General features: G+C 45.9%; 1 protein-coding gene across 2 annotated transcripts; it reads right to left on the minus strand.

Annotated features, from left to right (window-relative positions):
* Positions 1–2872: 2872 nt before the first annotated feature.
* Positions 2873–14356, minus strand: LOC308460985 (uncharacterized protein). 2 transcript variants are annotated; one of them, XM_080977532.1, is made up of 6 exons: positions 13268–14356; positions 11199–11629; positions 9762–9843; positions 9475–9557; positions 7522–7648; positions 2873–6825 (listed from the first exon to the last, which is right to left on the minus strand). In XM_080977532.1, the coding sequence occupies exons 2-6, from the start codon at positions 11610–11612 to the stop codon at positions 5429–5431; spliced, it is 2103 nt and encodes a 700-aa protein (XP_080833658.1). In that variant the 5' UTR covers positions 11613–11629; positions 13268–14356; the 3' UTR covers positions 2873–5428. The 2 variants fall into 2 exon arrangements, with proteins under 2 accessions (XP_080833658.1, XP_080833657.1); XM_080977531.1 differs by lacking the exon at positions 13268–14356 and adding an exon at positions 12580–12668.
* Between the last annotated feature and the right edge of the window lie 4347 nt (positions 14357–18703).

Below are 18703 nucleotides of genomic sequence, written 5' to 3' on the forward strand. Positions count from 1 at the left end.
CCACCTCACCTTCTCCCAGAGGAAGGACTGAAACTTGTGGCTTTTCTGGCAGATGTCCAGTGTGTGCGCACTATCCTGAGAATGGCTGTAGCGTTGAGGAGCACCACAGATTTGCAGCTTTGATGCACTTGAAGTGGAAGTATGTGATAAGCTTGTCAACATCTTCAAAAGAAAGCTCAGCGTTGATGGCAAGGTCCTCAGTGTTGCCCAAATCCTTGTTAACTCTCCCCAGATGTGAGGTGAGGAAGGTAATTCAACACCTTGGCCAATGACTTGCATCTCCAGATGTGGGTATGTGGTTTAAATAAATACTGGGCATTGAGGGTGTGCTCCATGGATGTGAGAGAAAATGGTTATGGTTTCTCCCCTGTATGGATTTTTTTATGGGAAGTGAGATTGTCCTTTCGACTGAAGCTCTTTCCACACTCCAAGCACTGATATAGTTTCTCCCCTGTATGAATTCTTTGATGGGCTCTAAGTGTGGTCTTTTCACTAAATCTCTTTCCACATTCCAAGCACTTGTACGGTTTCTCCCCTGTATGAATTCTGGAATTCTGATGTTGGGAAAGATGGAGGGCAGAAGGAGAAGGGGATGACAGAGGACGAGATGGTTGGACAGTGTTCTCGAAGCTACCAGCATGAGTTTGACCAAACTGCGGGAGGCAGTGGAAGACAGGAGTGCCTGGCGTGCTCTGGTCCATGGGGTCATGAAGAGTCAGACATGACTAAACGACTAAACAACAACAACACTTAGAAGGTGTCTGGAACTGAATATAAAAAATTTCCTTCCAGTAGCACCTCGGAGACCAACTCAGTTAGTTAATGGTATGAGCTTCATGTGCATGCACACTTCTTCAGATACGAAAGCTCATACCAATAACTAACTGAGTTGGTCTCCAAGGCGCTACTGGAAGGAATTTTTTAATTTTGTTTTGACTACGGCAGTCCAACACAGCTACCTACCTGTAACTGGAACTGAATGTAACAGGGATGAATGATGGACTCATGTTACTGTGCACGATCCCCTCCTTCTTGGTGACACATTGGTGATATATCTGGAAATGTAGCATGGGGACAGGGGGGAGGGGTGTCTTTAAAGTCCATGTAATCCCATGCTCATGGTTCCTACTCCATGTGTATTTGAACCTTCTTGCAACAATAAAGATCAGCTCTACTGACTGCTGATTTGCTTCTTTTCTTGGCTGGAGATTCCTTCTTTTGCTGACCAGGAGAGACCCACAGGGAGTGGCAATCCAATGAGCTGGGCAATGAAGTAAAGCAGCACCCAGAATGCTTCTGTAACAGCTTCCCACAGGCATCTGTTCGGTCCCTGTGAGAAGACAATGCTGGACTAGATGGGCCTTTGGCCGGATCCAGCAGCCAAGCTCTTGCATGAGTGGAAGAGAAGAGAATTAAAGCGAAGAGACACATATATAAAATGACTGATGCATGAAATAGCTAAAGCGGAAGGTGATAGGAGAGAAGCAATGAATTCTACGGGCAAAACATAATCTTCTGTGAACTGCAAGAAGATCTACTCTGGGGAGAGATCATTGTAGCAGCTCCACTCTGGCCAAGGAGGGTCTACAGAACTCATGGCCGTATCAGGGCAGACCCTCAACCTCTACCCTACGGGAGGGACCTGCTGCCACAGGGAGAGTTCCAGCCTCCAAACTTCTGGGTCCTAAGGGAATTAGGACTGACTGACCATCCACCTGCCCCCCGATATTCCCACAGACAGCCCACCCAGAGCATCCACAAATTCACCTGGCGAGCCTCCCTCAGGTGGGCAGGTAGAAAGAAGGCAGATCCCCTAGCAGGACAGGTACTGGACCTCCTGCCCTTCCTGAAGGATGCCCTGGATCAAAGGCTCCCCTGCAACACCCTCCACACACACGTGGCAGCCTTGGGCTCAGGTGAGCAGGAGTCCCTTTGGGTTCCCACTGCCTGGTCCAACGCTTCTTGCAAGGAGGCAGCACAACTAAAACAGCCCACAGGGCACAGGTTTCCCTCCACACAGTACTGAAGGTGCCCACAGGTCCCCCCTTGGAGCCTCTGCAGAAGGTCCCCCTGAAGCTTCTGAGCTGGAAGGCTCTTTCATGGGTGACCATTAACCTGCAAGGAGTTAGGTATCATTCAGAGGGATCCTGTCATGCTGTGATGAGACCCCATCTTCACCCTGAAGGATAATTCCATCTTCTACAGGGCTCAGGTGGTGGTCCTCCCTCCTTTTCTCTAAGCCAAAGTCAGAGATGGAGGAAGAAGGGCACTCTCTAGAGGGGTGCACACCCTCAGGGTCAGAATTCAAGATAACAGATCCGAGAACTGGACCCAAACTAACCAAATGAATTGCAGTAGGGACAAATGTGAGGTTCTGCACTTAGACAGGAAGAACCAAATGCATCAGTATGAGATGGGGGGCACCTTACTTATTAGTAGCACATGTGAAAAGGATCTAGGGGTCTTTAGTAGACCAAAAGCTTAATATTAGTCAACAGTGTGATACAGCAGCAGCAGCAGCAGCAGCAGCAAAAAAGCAAGCTAATGCTATTCTAGGCTTAATCAACAGAAGTGTAGTGTCCAGGTCAAGGGAAGTCACAATACCCCTCTATTCTGCCTTCATCAGACCACATCTCAAGTTCTGTGTTCATTGATGGGCACCACAATTTAAGGAGGATATTGAGAATCTGAAGGCTGTGCAGAGGAGGGCGACCAAGGGGATCAAGGGTCTTGAATTATTGTATTTTAATTATTGTATTATTGTATATTAATATTTTGTTGGAAGCCGCCCAGAGTGGCTGGGAAACCCAGCCAGATGGGGTGTTTATCATGGAAAAGGAGACTAAGAGGAGATATGAGAGCCATCTTATTCTTTTTTTAAATCATTTTTATTTATTTTCCAATAGAAAACATCCAAATAAACATCTGATCATAATACTTCAATTAAAAACTAAAAAACTAAAATAAAAAGATCAAATTATAGTCCAAATTGTATTTATTAATTTCTTGGGGCTCCCCATGGTCTGGATCTCTGGAGCAGATCTCTGCATCTTAGTCCTGCTTCTCCTTGTTGTCTCCATATTTTCCACATCTCGATATTAACGCTTGGTATTTTTTTGTTCCTGGGCCCAGGATTCTCATTCATGTCAAACACCATATACAGTGATACCTCGGGTTACATACGCTTCAGGTTACAGACTCTGCTAACCCAGAAATAGTACCTCGGGTTAAGAAGTTTGCTTCAGGATGAGAACAGAAATCGTGCTCCGGCGGCAGCAGGAGGCCCCATTAGCTAAAGTGGTGCTTCAGGTTAAGAACAGTTTCAGGTTAAGTACGGACCTCCGGAATGAATTAAGTACTTAACCCGAGGTACCACTGTACTTTCATCATCCGAATAAAACTTTGTTAATATAAAATTTTTCCAACTGCCTTTTTCTCAGCTCAGCTTCGTCTGATTCCGTTCCAATTCCGGGATGTTGTCCAAGTCTGTTATCTTTGATGGGGCAGCAACTCCTTAATTGTCCAACCTTCCTTTTGAACTTTGTTAAACCAGTACCTTCCAAATTAAGTTATTAGGCAAAACTGTTTGCAATATTAAACTGTGTTCCACAGTATCAGTCATTTGGCGATCGATCGGCCTTTGGAAACCGCACTCTCCCCCCCTGAGCCCTGGGATGCTAGACATCCCTTAGCCTTTTCTTTCGCTCATAATGAATATAAAAAGCTTCTGCAAACAGCTGCACTGTGTATTGTTCAAAGTAGTTATCTTGATTCATCACAAAGTCAGTCAGCACACAGCTCCTCTTATCTCAAAGAAAGGAAGAGATATAAAATTTCATGCTGCGTCACTAGTAGAAACTAGTGGAAACCATTGTGTCTCTTCTTGCATCTCTGTCAGATCTCTCAAATCCGAAATGAAGCTGAGCGGTTAAATGCCTAATTATAAATAAAAGTCCATCTGTACTCATTTTTTTAAAGTTTAAATTCTTAATGAGGCTTGGCATAAAAGACCAATTATAATTGTTGAGTAGAGAGAGGGGAAAAAACATAGCAAACGTGATCCAAACACCATGATGAGAATCTCTTTGAAGTCCGAACTTAACCCCCAGGAACTGTACACTTCTGCAGGTTTTTCCTCACGCTCCTTCAATCCAGCTGTGTCTGTTTATCGTCAAAATCTATTAATATTCCCAAACAGATGCTCCCGGCTATGAGAATGACATCGAAGGAGTGCCATTCGTTCTGTGCTCGTTGACCCAGTGTCCTGCCAGCTGCACCTTAGTGCACGCCGGCAATCTCGGACAATCCACGGGTCTTTGAGACAATCCTCCCCTACCCTGCGGAGGCTGCCAGGGCTAATTACCCCCATATCAGCCCTGAATTATTGGAACGGCTGGGGTCCGATCTTGTGGGAGTCCGCCATTTCCCACCGCCAGAAACAGAAAGCCTTGAGAGGCGTCTTCTAATAACTAAAGGGCTGTGCCATGGAAGATGGAGCAAAATGGTTTTCTCCTGCCACAGAGGTTAGGACTGAGGCCATTGACTTCAAGTTACAGGAAAGGAGATTCCAGCTAAATAGCAGGCATAACTTTCTAACAGAAAGAGTGATATCATTGTAGAACAGACTTCAGCAGAAAGTGCTGGACTGTTCTTGATTGGAGAGGCTGAATGACGATTTGTCACAGACAATGCTATTTTTCTAGAAAAAGAGGTGCCAGAACACACCATGAACTTCTCCCTTGTTTTCCTAGAATGGCAATGGCACCCACCTGAGAGGAGCCAGAGCAGAGCTCTGGTGAGCTCCAGCTGAAAAATATCAGCCCTGGTCATGGATGCTTTAGTTGAGCTTCCTGCAATGCATGGGGTTAGATTAGATGACCCTCAGAGTCCCTTCCAACACTGTTTTGGTTGTTAGTCGTGTCCGACTCTTCGTGACCCCCTGGACCAGAGCACGCCAGGCACTCCTGTCTTCCACTGCCTCCCCCAGTTGGGTCAAACTCATGCTGGTAGCTTCGAAAACACTTTCCCACCATCTCGTCCTCTGTCGTCCCCTTCTCCTTGTGCCCTCCATCTTTCCCAACATCAGGGTCTTTTCCAGGGAGTCTTCTCTTCTCATGAAGTGGCCAAAGTATTGGAGCCTCAGCTTCAGGATCTGTCCTTCCAGTGAGCACTCAGGGCTGATTTCCTTAAGAATGGATACGTTTGATCTTCTTGCAGTCCATGGGACTCTCAAGAGTCTCCTCCAGCACCATAATTGAAAAGCATCCATTCTTCGGCGATCAGCCTTCTTTAGGGTCCAGCTGTCACTTCCATACATCACTACTGGGAAAACCATAGCTTTAACTTTACGGACCTTTGTCGGCAAGGTGATGTCTCTGCTTTTTAAGATGCTGTATCCGTCTTCCAACACTATGACCCTACAATTCAACTATTCTCCCTGCTGAGAGTTCTTGGATGGAAAGTGAGGTTGGCCCTCTGAAGCTCTTTCCACATTCCAATCACTGTTATGGTTTCTCCCCATATGGATTCTTTGATGGGAAATGAGATTGTCCTTCCGACTGAAGCACTTTCCACATTCCAGACACTTATAGGGTTTCTCCCCTACATGGATTCTTTGATGGGAGGTGAGATTGGAGCTATGATTGAAGTTCTTTCCACATTCCAAACATTGATAGGGTTTCTCCCCTGTATGAATTCTTTGATGGGAATTGAGACTTTCCTTCCAACTGAAGCTCTTTCCACACTCTTGACATTGAAATGGTTTCTCCAGTGTATGAATTCTCTGATGGGCAGTGAGACTTTGCTTCTGGGTGAAGCTCTTTCCACATTCCAGGCACTGATATGATTTCTCCCCTGTATGAGTTATTTGATGGTTGGTGAGAGTAGAGCTCCGATCGAATCTCTTTCCACATTTTAAGCACAGATATGGCTTTTGCCCTGTATGAATTCTTTGATGTAAACTGAGAGAGCCACTGTGACTGAAGATCTTTCCACATTCCAGACACTGATAGGGTTTCTCCCCTGTATGGATTCTTTGATGGGAAGTGAGACTGACCTTGTGAATGAAGCTCTTTCCACATTCAAAGCATTGATAGGGTTTCTCCCCTGTATGAATTCTTTGATGGATAGTCAGATGATTCTTTGTACCGAAGCTCTTTCCACATTCCAAGCACTGATATGGTTTCTGCCCTGAATGAATTCTTAGATGGACCGTGAGATGGATGCTTTTTCTGAAGCTATTTCCACATTCGAAGCATTGATAAGGTTTCTCCCCTGTATGAATTCTTTGATGGGAAGTGAGAATGGCCATGTGACTAAAGCTCTTTCCACATTCAAAGCACTGATAGGGTTTCTCCCCTGTATGAATTCTTTGATGGGAAGTGAGACTGGAGCTTTGACTGAAGCTCTTTCCACATTCCAAACACTGATAGGGTTTCTCCCCGGTATGAATTCTTTGATGGGAAGTGAGACCGGAGCTATGACTGAATCTCTTTCCACATTCCAAACATTGATAGGGTTTGTCCCCGGTATGAATTCTTTGGTGGGAAGTGAGATTGGAGCTCTGACTGAATCTCTTTCCACATTCCAAGCACTGATATGGTTTCTCCCCGGTATGAATTCTTTGGTGGGAAGTGAGATTGGAGCTCTGACTGAATTTCTTTCCACATTCCAAACACTGATATGGTTTCATCCCAATAGGATTTATTTGATAGGGAGTGGAAAGGGAGATGGAGTTCTCTCCACACTCCAAATATTCATACGGTTTCTCTACTGTGTGAATTTTATCATGTTCTCCCTTGTTCTTCATTTCCAATTCAACACCACCTGTGATGAAGAGAGAAATGGATTAGAACTTCAGAAATAAATGGAGCTCCAAATGATTGGACAATGAAAATTAACTCTTGTGATAGTGGAAGAACGAAAGAGGGTTAGGCATGAGGTCTTACTACAGGGTTCACTGCCTTTGTTGACTGGTATTCATGGACGTATTTGTGGGAACCTGAGATGTTCAAAACCTGGCTCTTTTCTTGAATGGATTTTTTTTGGCCGAATCATGGAATTTTCTGCATCTCTATTGTCAGTCACCTGTTTGTTGCTCCATTTCCAAGGTCCATAGTCTCTTTGGTCAACCAAAAACAGACAGAAGCAAAAACTAAAACTCAAATCCTGACAGAATCTACTTTCACTTCCCTAAAAATTCTGAAAACTAAATTTATGAAGGCCTGGGCACTTCAGAGCAGGCTGATCAGGATTTTTAAAAGTCGTAACTGGAGGAGGAATTTTCACAGATGAAACAATCCATACCCCTCCAGTTATGGTGACCTGTGAAGTGTTAGAATCCCAGGTGCTGTAGGTGGTGCTGTTGAGCTCCAAAAACATCTGGCAGGTTTCTCATTTTGATATAGATAGAGATAGATAGATAGATAGATAGATAGATAGATAGATAGATATAGATAGATGATACATAGATCGAGCTATGGAATTTCAAAGCAGATATTATCATCCAACTGGGAGCCTTACCGAGGGAGGCCATGATCCCACGATTCTCCTCCATGACTTCCTTATGCAAAGCTCTCTGGTCAGGATCCAACAACGCCCACTCCTCCTCCGTGAAATGCACAGCTACATCTTCAAAGCACAGAGGACCCTGAAAGGAAAAAGACAAGGGTCCTCCTCTAAGGCAGCCTAAAGATTATCTACTACACTTTGCGGTGGTGTTTCCTGCCTGTTCATTTCTGTGTTGTGTTATTTGCAATGGGGATACTCAAAAATGCTGAGCAAAGGTCCACTAGGCTGTACCACTTGGTCCCTGCAGGGATGGGGCTCTGAGGGTTGGCCACCACTGGGTGTTTTTGGACCACAAAATGGTACACAAGTCTTAAATCTTGGACCAGCCAAAAAGGATCTGGGGTAAAATTCAAGGCTTGTGAATAGGTATTACTGACATGGCTTGCAGTTTTTGGGACAGAAAGTATCGGTCTAATATGCCGAGATCTTTCCTATTCTATTGATTCAAGAAGGTTCTGGAAACTTGTCTGGGTCTCACAAGCTACAAGCTGCTACAAGCTGCAAGCGTCTAGTCTCTAGATGATCAGCAATTATTTCCATTCTGCCTGGAAACGAGCAGAAGGTTCCTGCTGTTTGGGTTATTCCTTCAGAGAAGCGGAGTACAGCTGGTTGAAGCTGGCCCTGTTATTTTTCTATCCCAAGGCCATGCTGCCTATAAACATAGGCCATAATTCCTCTGTCGTGGATGTGAGTCCAATTATGGCTTCCTTTGGAAGAGGATACTGTTTGGTACAAGGAAAGGGCAGGTCTTTGCTGTATTTTAATTTGACTGCTGTGGCAGACTTCAAGAGTTGCACAGGATTAGCTTCCAGCCCCCACAACCAAGGGGGTATCTCGTTCTTCAGCTCAAGGGGGAGGCCTCTAAACTCTCTTTCCTGCTTAGCCTCCTGCACTATCCCTTCAAACTTAAGCATTTAATAATTATGGGCTAATACTTGCCTGGATCTGCCTGGGGTCTCCTTTGACTTCTCTCATCTAAGGTGTTGAACACTGATTTGGCTATTGAAAATAACTTGTTAATGCTTTCCCCATCATAACCAATATGCGGGTTTAGGGCATTCCTGATGTCAAACATGGATTTGTCCTTAAAGAACCCATTTATAACACCCTTCATGTTGGGAGGTTTTCCAGATAAATCCCTGCCTATGTTTTATGGCGGCTACCAGACGGACGTAGTATTCAGATGGATGTTCATCTGTGTAGTCCTTGTATGACGGTTTACGACATTACACTGTTTGCTGACTGGCAGGTTTGATGGCATCTAGGATGGTTTTCTTAAAAATCTTCAGGCACTAGGATCCATGATCAGTGTTATGGCCCCAGTTGGGCTTGTTGGCTATGGGGTTCCCCATTGACAAAATGGAGGTAAGTCAAGGTCCCTGTCTCCGAAATGGCACTGGGACCCTGTTTTGGCCTGGTTTAAAGGTGGGGAAAGGCTGGGGATGAGGATCCACTCTGTACTTTCCCCATGCTCTGTTTTGGGGTGGGGGAACCTCACAATGACCAAAAGTCAACTTAACGGGTCATATGGAGGCAAAAATGAAAGGACGTCCTCTCTCTTCACCCCATGGTCTGTTTTTTGGGGGGGAGGGGGTGTTGGGGAATCTTGGCCACTGTTTCTATGATATGTCAACTGCTTAGAAGCCCATCGGAGCACTCAGTCATAAATATATAAATAAAACTGCAAGTATTGATAAATAATACTAGCAACATACAGAAGGCTAGTTAAGGAGGGGAGGCTGTTCCTGATTTTCAGCAGATAGACCTCATTGAATGGCACTTTCAGCCTTTGTTTGGAACAGCTTTGACGAAACCAAAGAGGAAGAGAGGGATTTCTTCATTCCCAGAGAAATCCTGGCTGCCCCACTCCTGAGCCTCTTTCCCCACTAGGCTCCTTCCTCCTACCTGATCTGCTTCTACAGCTGCTGCTTCCTCTCCACCACCAGGAAAAGACGGGTGAGGAGGTCTTGTTGGCATTCTTCTTTCACCTGAGAGACAAAGATTAGTTGGAAGCCAGGAGTGCATGCTTCTCTGAGATGTACATTTTGACGGTTGTACAAATTTCATAGTTTTGTTGTGCTCTTCTGGGCTCTTGGGCCCAAATGTCTTCCCCCCCAAAATCAAAAGAACTTACAGATTACTTTCAAAAGCAACAGAAAGACCAAACAGAGAAGAAACTCCTTCCTCCTTACCTAGTGAACTATCTGTGGTGTCCAACGGAGTCCTCTCTGCCTCTGAGTAATTGGAGCCCATTTCTGCAACCAGATCCTTTTCCTGAAAGAGCAACAAGGATTCAAAACTGGAGAGAATGATGGAGGCATACAATCTGGACAAAAAAGTTGGTTTCCAGGTGGAAAAATCAAAATTGGAAACAGAATTGTTAGATCCAAAAATTAAGAATTTGTCAAGAATGTATAACTTGCTGTTGAAATGGAACACTCAGGATGAAATGGTGAAATCAGCTATTATTAAATGGGCACAAGATGTTGGACATAACATAATGATGGCTGACTGGGAACAGTTATGGACCACAGGTATAAAATTCACGGCATGTAATGTCCTAAGAGAAAATTTAATGAAAATGATTTATAGGTGGTATACCTATAGGTGGTACACCAGTCAAGCTTGCAAAAATTTATCAGTTGCCCAACAATAAATGTTGGAAATGTAATGAGACTGAAGGTACATTCTTTCACCTTTGGTGGACATGCCCAAAGATTAAGACATTCTGGGAGATGATCTATAACGAAATGAAAAAGGTATTTAAATATACCTTTCTGAAGAAACCAGAGGCCTTTCTCCTGGGCATGGTTGGCCAATTGGTGTCAAAGAAGGATAGAACTTTTTTTATGTATGCAACAACAGCAGCAAGAATACTCATCGCGAAGTATTGGAAGACACAAGATTTACCCACTCGGGAAAAATGGCAGATGAAGTTGATGGACTATATGGAATTGGCGGAAATGACTGGCAGAATCCGAGACCAGGGAGAAGAGTCGGTGGAAGAAGACTGGAAAAAGTTTAAAGACTATTTACAGAAATACTGTAAAATTAATGAATGTTAGAAAAATGTTGGAATGAAGTTATATGGCTTTAGTAGAAATGTTATAAGGAATTAAGTATAAATAGATCAATAGAGTATTAAAGGGAAAAATAAGGTTAGAATCTGTTAAGATAATTAAAGGATAGAAAGCAGAGGAAGATGGAAAGGAATTGCTGAAACAATCAACAGAAGTGGAATACAAAAAGGGAGGTGTGAGGAGGTCACTGAAATAAGTGAATGAAAGATAAGATATTAAAATTGTTTGATGTCTTTTAAATTGTTTTTGTTTTGTTTTGTTAGTTTAAGGTGTTATGTAGTGTTTTTGTAATGTATTGTATTGTTCTTTTTTCTTTTTCTTTTTTAGTGTGTGTGTTTAAATTGTTGGAAAAGTAATAAATATTATTAAAAAAAACCTGGAGAGAAAGGCTAGAGAAGGAACGGGAGAGGCAAAATCTTTAGGGGTATCTCATGTCATTTCTTGGATGCACCCCCCCCCAAAAAGGATGAGCAATTAGTATAGGTTTTTAGGATGTGCTCCCTCCTGTTTGGAGCCCCTTGGGAGCATCCAGAGAAAAGTCTCTCTCACCTGCTTCTCCGCCTGCTTCCTCTCCTCTGCCCGACTCAGGAGGAAACCTTCGGCCAGGGCCACTGCCTGGGAACTGGTCTCTGCTCCGCATTCCCTCACCCAGCTTTCTATCTCTGATGGAAGGACAGCCAGGAACTGCTCCAAGACCACCAGGTCCAGCATCTCAGCTTTTGTGTGCCTTTCTGGCTTCAGCCACTGGTGGCAAAAGTGGTAGAGTTGGCTGCAAACTTCTCGGGGTCCTTTGGTCTCCTGGGAGCAGAACCACCTGAACTGCTGGCTCTGCGCCTCTGAGCGAAGGGTGTCCTCCTCTCCCAGGAGCTTCTGCACTGAGTTTTCCCATAATCCCCCACTGCTCCCAGTTTCCATGGCATGGCCTCTTCCTCCTTCAGGGCCAGTTGAGTCTCTCTCATCCATCTGACCTCTCAGGAAGCCTGCAAGAGATCAGAAGAAAACTCTTTTTACAAAAGAAATCCAAAAATCCAAATTAACATCCAACATTCAAAAGCAATTTAAAATAAACCCTCTCCCAAATAAAACAGCACCCACCCGAGTTAAAACTCCATCACTGCTACAACAATAACTGGAATTTCTAGGCACCTATTCATTATATAAAGCAACGTATGAGTGGACTAAAACCATGTACATTTACAAAATACACATTCAGGGACCAAAAGGTTCAGCCAGATGCCTGAAGCAGGAGTAGTAATAATCATAATAACAATAATATTATCATTTCCCATTACAAATATTTTCCCACCAGAGAAAAACGCACACTTTCTACATTCAGCTATCTTCCAATATTCTGTTCCTGCGTCAGAAAATCAGCTATGATCTTTTCATCAGGTCAGTGCCTAGAATCCATCCAGTTAATCCATTTCGGGAAGCCCCCCCCCCCCTAAACCAGCACTGCTGCTGCCAACGTCCAGGCCAAGCTGTGCGTTTGATTTCAGGAGCAGGTAGAGGAAAGAAAGTCGGCTCCGTGGAGGGAGGGGTTGCCCAGGTGGATCAGCTGAACACGGCCCCCTCCCGGGGGGGGGGGGGCTCAGCTGCCCGGCTCTGGACCCGAGGGGATCCTTGCAATGCCCTCTCTGCGGAGATGCCCCGGAAGACGGGCTGGAAACGGGCCCACCACACCGCGGCCACATTATGGGCTGGGATCCCTCTCTTGAGTCACGGCATAGTTATACTCCCCTTTATTTCTTCAATGAGCTCAAGGGGGCATCCATGGGTCTATGGCTGCACACCTCCTGGGAACGAGCCCCCGCCCTGGCTTTGCAGAGATGGAGGGGGAGGACCCTGGGCTCCCTGATTTGGGGGTGGGTGGGCAGGGGACCCCTCTTCTCCCCAATGCCCCCTCCGGGGGAAGAGAGAGGAGACTCACCAGCGCGTAGAAGGCGCCGCCGAGGCAGCATTTGCAAAGGAGACGACAGCCCCCTCCCCCTCTTGCAGGAAGGGAGGGGGAAGGGAGGACCTGCCCCCCCACACTTTTATATCCCGTCCTCTCTAGGAATCCAGCTCAGCTCCTTTTAACCCTTGGCAAGCCGTGCGCACCCATTTCACCCTTCTCTCCCTCTCTGCCTTTTCGCCTCCAGAGCAGGAGACCAGCAAAAGCCATGTGCGCTGCGCAGTCAGATAAGTTTTCTGGGGGGCGGTTCTAATCTGCTCCCTCCCTTGTGTTACGGAAATGAAGCGGGGGCACATCTTAGAGAGCAGTTTTCCGCCTCCTTCCCAAACCCCTGGACGATGAGCCCAGCCACCTTCGTTCATAGTCGCAGAAGCACTGCATTAACCATGGCCGTAAAGCAGCACGTTCAATCGATCAATATTGTCGGAATGTTCAGGGAAGCAGAAGAGCATATATTGTTTAATAATATCCTTCCTAACTTGCCTTAGCAAGTTCAATAACTTAGCAGAGTTTAAACATTCCCCCTTTAAACGCACAGCGGTTAACTTGCTGCCAGCTCGTTTGAGCTTCTAAATATAGGATTTCTGGTAATTCCCTTTTGTCCCTCTTAAAAAGAATAGACACGACAATCTTATTTAAAGTCAGTAAAAACAAGTTTACTCACAGTATCATCAGTTCACAATTGCATCTCTGAAGGCAGACTTAGGTTACAAAATATATACAAGAGGAACTATCCCATACGGGGTGCTCTGTGGGCTGGAAGGAAACAGGGCGTTTCTAGCTGAAGAGCTGTTGCTTCTTCGATAAAAGCAAGATGGAGAAGACAGTCCAAGAGAGGAAGTGTGCTCCCTGCCTAGCCCTTTTGTTACCTGGGCAGGTAAGGCCACGCCCACCTCTAGTCACATGCAGAGGAAGTTTGTACAAAACATCCCCTTGCATGTCCACTCTAGGAATGTTGTGCATGACTGCTATGTCTTTCACATCCCACAAATATATAACACTGAACTTACGTTACTGCTTGATGAATGAACCCCGTGTTTTATGAATGGAGTCTGTATTTTGAGAATTACCAAAGATCAACCAGCGGGGAGCTCTGAAATCCGACAGCTAACCAATCGGGTATTACCAAACAGCGCCCCTATTGTGCGAAGTAGGTAACTGCCAGGGAGCCGCGCAAAGCCTTCAGCCCAGCAGCTCAGCCTTTGCACGGTTGACTGAGCAGCTTCTGTGTAGATAATGGCGAAAGCTGGTAAATTGTATCTCTTCTGGTTTCGAACCTCTTACATTGTTGCAAGAAAGCGTCAAATTGTATTCCTTTGTCTTTGACAGTGCTGATGGAGTACTAACCTTTGAAAAAGCATATAAAATCAATGCCTTGACCAATTCTTCCCATTTCAATGACATTTTGCTTCAAAAGGGAAGGCAGACTTGGACACCGCCCTCCTCCATAATCCCTGAGACATAAAGTCATGTACACAGCACCCCTCCCTTGAGGGAAACAATGGACATCTGCTGATGGGTTTGCTCAGGCCAGGTGTTCCCAAAGCCCATCCTCCCATCCTTGAGAAGGCCAGAAGACAAGGATATGCATTGATAGTTTTATTGTTCTTTAGGTGGCAGCTACTTAAGGTGTCAGTAGGGACGCGTGTGGCACTGTGGGTTAAACCACAGAGCCTAGGACTAGCCAATCAGAAGGTCGGCGGTTTGAATCCCTGCGATGGGGTGAGCTCCCGTTGCTTGGTCCCTGCTCCTGCCAACCTAGCAGTTTGAAAGCAGTCAAAGTGCAAATAGATGAATAGGTACCGCTCCGGCAGGAAGGTAAACGGCGTTTCCATGCGCTGCTCTGGTTCGCCAGAAGCAGCTTATGAGGAGATTTCACCCCTCCCATACACAAGAATCTCCTGATCATCTCCTGATGGTCTCTGCTGACTCTCCAGAGAGAAGGAGGCGTGTCCTGCCTATCTACTTATTCTGCCCAGCAACATATCTGTGTGTGTGTGAGAGAGAGAGAGTCAGTCAGTCAGTGTATCGGAGAGAGTGAGAGTGTTGGAGATCCTAGAGATAAGATTGCTGTTAGAGCAGCTGCAGACTCTCAGTGTAGCATTGATTTATGCTTAGAATATTCAGCTCTGTATATAGCTTTGTATCATAGTTGTAGTTATAGAATAAAAGGAAGATATTTTACAGAGCTGCTCTCCGAGTGGTTTATACTCTGCAAGACTCTGCAAAACTCTGCTGCGCAACGACTGTATTATTGAGACAGTGAATCCGGTGCTCTCAGCTCTGAGCTGTGAGTCCACAGCACTGTGACCGTTTCCTGTGAGAAGGAGGTCTCTGGCGGTGCTACCCAGCTCGCCTAGCCCAGTCGGGGTTGAGGTGCAAGAGTCCAGTTGGTGCACTGGCTCTAGGGCGATGCTGACATCGGTTATGGGCCCAGTCGTTGTTCCAGTCATCTGACCTGGCGTTGTTCCAGTCATCCCAGGCGTCCCAGGCGTCCCAGTTGCCAGAGGTTTCTGTTGCTGATTGCCGGACGGTGGAACGGACGCTGCATGCTGGACTGATTTGCGGTGCCCAGAAGCAGAGCTGTTTTGGAGCAGAGTGTTCAAGCTGCCGCTGTTGCTCTTGCTGCTGCTTGATTTATGGAGGTATGTTGCTGACTGCCAAAGGAAGAAGATAGCATCCCTGTTTGCCTGTTAATTGCGCTCTGAGTGGGAGAGAGAGTGGCTGAGGGAGTCAAGGCTTTATCTGTGTTGCACGAGGGAAGTGTCTTGCTCTAAGTAATAGCAGACATGGCCTGTGCACATTCTGGCCAGATGGCTCTGTCCTTTCCTCTCCTCACGCCTGAAACCTATGCAGTTTGGCAAGTAAAGATGAAAGCGCTTTTACAGAGGGAAAAGCTATTTCACACGGTAGAAGATGACCCTCCAGATAAGGATGATGATGATTGGGCTGAGTGGCATGCTGCAGACATGAAAGCCCGAGGGACAATTGTTTTGAGTGTTTCAGACCACTTGCTGGTGAACTTAGAGGGTCAAGAGACTGCACAAGCTGTTTGGCATAAGTTGAGAGATATGCATCTTAGACAAAATGCTGGTTCCAGTGTGATTTTCTTTAAGAAGCTGTGCAGGCTGCAGTTGGAGAAAGGTGGTGATTTGCCTAGCCATCTATCTCAATTAAAGCGTCTCAGACAGGACCTTGTTCAGCGAGACCTGGCTATTTCAGAGGCTGTGTTTGCAATGCTGATGATCAATAGCCTAGATGAGTCTTATGATGGAGTGGCTGCCCAGATTTCCACAATGCCTTCTGACCGGCTAACAGAAGATTATGTGTCTAGCGTGCTCTTGAATGAGTGGGATCGCAGACAGGCTGTTAAAGAAAGCCGGGACTGTGCTGTTAAAAATATGCTTGAAAATGTGCCTGAGTCTTCAGCAGGGGAAAGTGAAAGTGAAACTGCTGCTGTTAAAGCTTTGAAATTGAAGCGGTGCTTTTCGTGTGGAGCACAAGGCCATTTGAGTTTCCAGTGTAAGAAGTCTTCAAAGAAGAAGGGAAACTTCAGAGGCAGAGGGGGAGGAGGACGAAATCCCCATGCACCTGCTACTTCAAAGGCCTTGATCTCTCGCTGTTCCAGTCAACGTGGGCGGAGTTTCTTCGTGGTCGACTCTGGCTGTTCAAACCACGTGGCCAAAGATAAGAATCTCTTTGTTCAGCTTGAGAAGCAAGAGAAAGAAATTCATCAAGCAGATGGGACAGTTCTCACGAGTATGGCTCAGGGAACTGTGTTCTTAAAGAGCCTGAATGCAACTATTAAGAATGTCCTGTATGCGCCTGATATTCAGGACAATTTGTTGAGTGTTTCCCAGCTTGATCGTCAAGGGTTTAAGGTGGTGTTTGCTAAATCTCGCTGTGAAATTCTTAGAGATGGCAAGCTCATTCTGTATGCAAAATGTGTAAATGGATTGTACCAATTGCCTTTTGTTTCAGGTACAGGCACTGCAGAAGCTACTGAGAAAAAGTGTTGCAATTTAACTGTAGATAAGAATGAGAAGTTGCATGACCAGTGTATTCATTATTACCATCGCGTTTATGGCCATTTGAATTTCCAGGCTGTGGCAAAAATGCCTGATATGGTTCAGGGTATGAAGTTGAAAGAATGTCCCTACCACATGAAATGTGTTTCTTGTGCAGAGAGTAAGGCAAGGCAAGCTCCCAAAGGTACAGAGTCTGGGAGAGAGGCCAAGAAACCATATGAAGTCATTCATGCAGACTTAGTGGGGCCTCTAGCGCTCTCTAGAGGCAATTCAAGGTTTTTCATGGTTCTGATAGACTCCTATTCGAAATATGTTTGGGTCTATATGCTGCAGAAAAAGGCTGAAGCCTTTACCAAGTTTCGCCAGTTTTGTAAATGGCTCAGAAATGTACATAATGAGAATGTACGTTGTCTTTTCACAGACAGGGGTGGAGAGTTTTGTTCAGAAGAGTTTGAGAGTTTTCTTTCTGAACAGGGCATTGAGCATAGGACAGCCACGCCCAGATCACCCTGGCAGAATGGTTTATGTGAGAGAGTAAACCAGACTCTGCAGCAAGGAATCAGAACGCTGTTACATGATTCAGGGCTGCCCAATCCTTTTTGGGCTGAAGCTCTTTCGTTTTTCTGTCATGTGTATAACAGGAGATACCAGTCTAGTGTAAATTGCACCCCATATGAGATGCTTCACGGAAGAAAGCCATGTGTAAAGCATTTTAAAATTTTTGGTTCGGAGGTTTGGGTGCACACCTCACAGGGTGACAAACTGAGCAAGCGTGGAGAACATGGTGTTTTCCTAGGATATGAGAAAGGGTCTTATCGTGTTCTGATCACAGACACGAAAACCATAAGGCTGACCAGGAGTATTGATGACAATCCACAATGGGACAGAGTTGGCGTTTTTCAGTGCCATCCCATTTGTGATGATGGTGCAAAAGGGGCAAAGAAAGTTAAGAGAGAGGCAAGTGTTGTTGGTGATAATCCTGATGCCAATGTAGTTCCAGATGATGGCACAGATTATCAGAGCACAAAAGCCTCAGGTGAGTCTGACGCTGACTCAGACTTAGCAGCTTCATATACTTTAGCTCCCCATTCTCCCAAAGAGGAGGAAGCACCAGAACAAGAGAATCAGAGAGTTTTGCGCAGATCCGAGAGAACAACCAAGGGTGTACCACCGAAAAGGTTTTCTGAAGAGTTTGCAAAGACTGCGGTCACGAGCAACTCTGGTGGGGTTTTCAAACCTAGCATGAAGTGTGCTGAGAGTAGTAGCACAAAACGCTTTATTTATTTCCTTACCTGATATTTGAAGGAAAGCGTGTATTTGAGTTCTGAAAAATGGTTTGTTCAAATCTGCCTAATTAGAAATGTCAATTTGTATTTGAGAGAAAGAAATGTGTGTGAAGATTTTTCCAGAAGCTGCTTATTCAATGTGTCAGGGGTTCAGGAGCAGAGGCAAGGGCAAGGGAGGAAACAGAGAGCGAGGGGGAGGAGGCAGAAGAAAAGATGAGTGATGACGACGACCCGAGATCTCCGAGTCTTTCCAGTGAATCAGAAGATTCACAGAAAGGAGCACCAGTGGCCAGGGCAAGGGGGGAGCCTAGGGGGACACCCCAGGAAGATAGAGCCAGAGGGGACTCAGAGGGGAGCAGTTGGAAATCAGGACCAGCGTCACCGCCAGAGAGCAGGGAAGAGGAAGGGCGCCAGGGATCAAGCGCTGGCAGTTCACAACAGGGGGGAGGGCACGAGTCAGGAGTGGCCACACCTCCATCGGGGAGCGAAGAAACGGTCAGACGGAAGGTGGAAGGTTGGGCGCGCGCGACAAGTTCAAATGCACAGGAAGGTGGCGCAGTAGGCAGCCCGGAAAGGGAGCCAGGTCCTAAAGCCCGCCGAAAGGAGGGAGAAGAGTCAGGGGGGTCAGCGTCAGCGTCAGAGGAATCCCGGAAGGAAGAGACCCCGGGGGGCAGAGGGACCCAGAGAAGAACAGTCAGGCGGAAAAGGTGGAGCAAGGCTAGGATATTAAGTTGGTGTGAGGTAAGGAAGAAAGACCACAAACTGTTCCAGTATGCAACAACGGCA

This window comes from Podarcis pityusensis (genome assembly GCF_964106645.2).
Source record: "Podarcis pityusensis genome assembly, chromosome: 13".
In the NCBI taxonomy this organism is placed as follows: Eukaryota; Metazoa; Chordata; class Lepidosauria; order Squamata; family Lacertidae; genus Podarcis; species Podarcis pityusensis.

Excerpts from the sequence above, each read along its gene's own strand:
- LOC308460985 (XM_080977531.1), bottom strand. The coding sequence starts at position 12,610 with ATGCTGCCTCGGCGGCGCCTTCTACGCGCTG. Across the intron at positions 9,558-9,761 it reads CACCACAGATAGTTCACTAG|GTGAAAGAAGAATGCCAACA; the intron begins GTAAGGAGGAAG and ends TTTGTCTCTCAG. Across the intron at positions 6,826-7,521 it reads TGGGATCATGGCCTCCCTCG|GTGGTGTTGAATTGGAAATG; the intron begins GTAAGGCTCCCA and ends TCTTCATCACAG.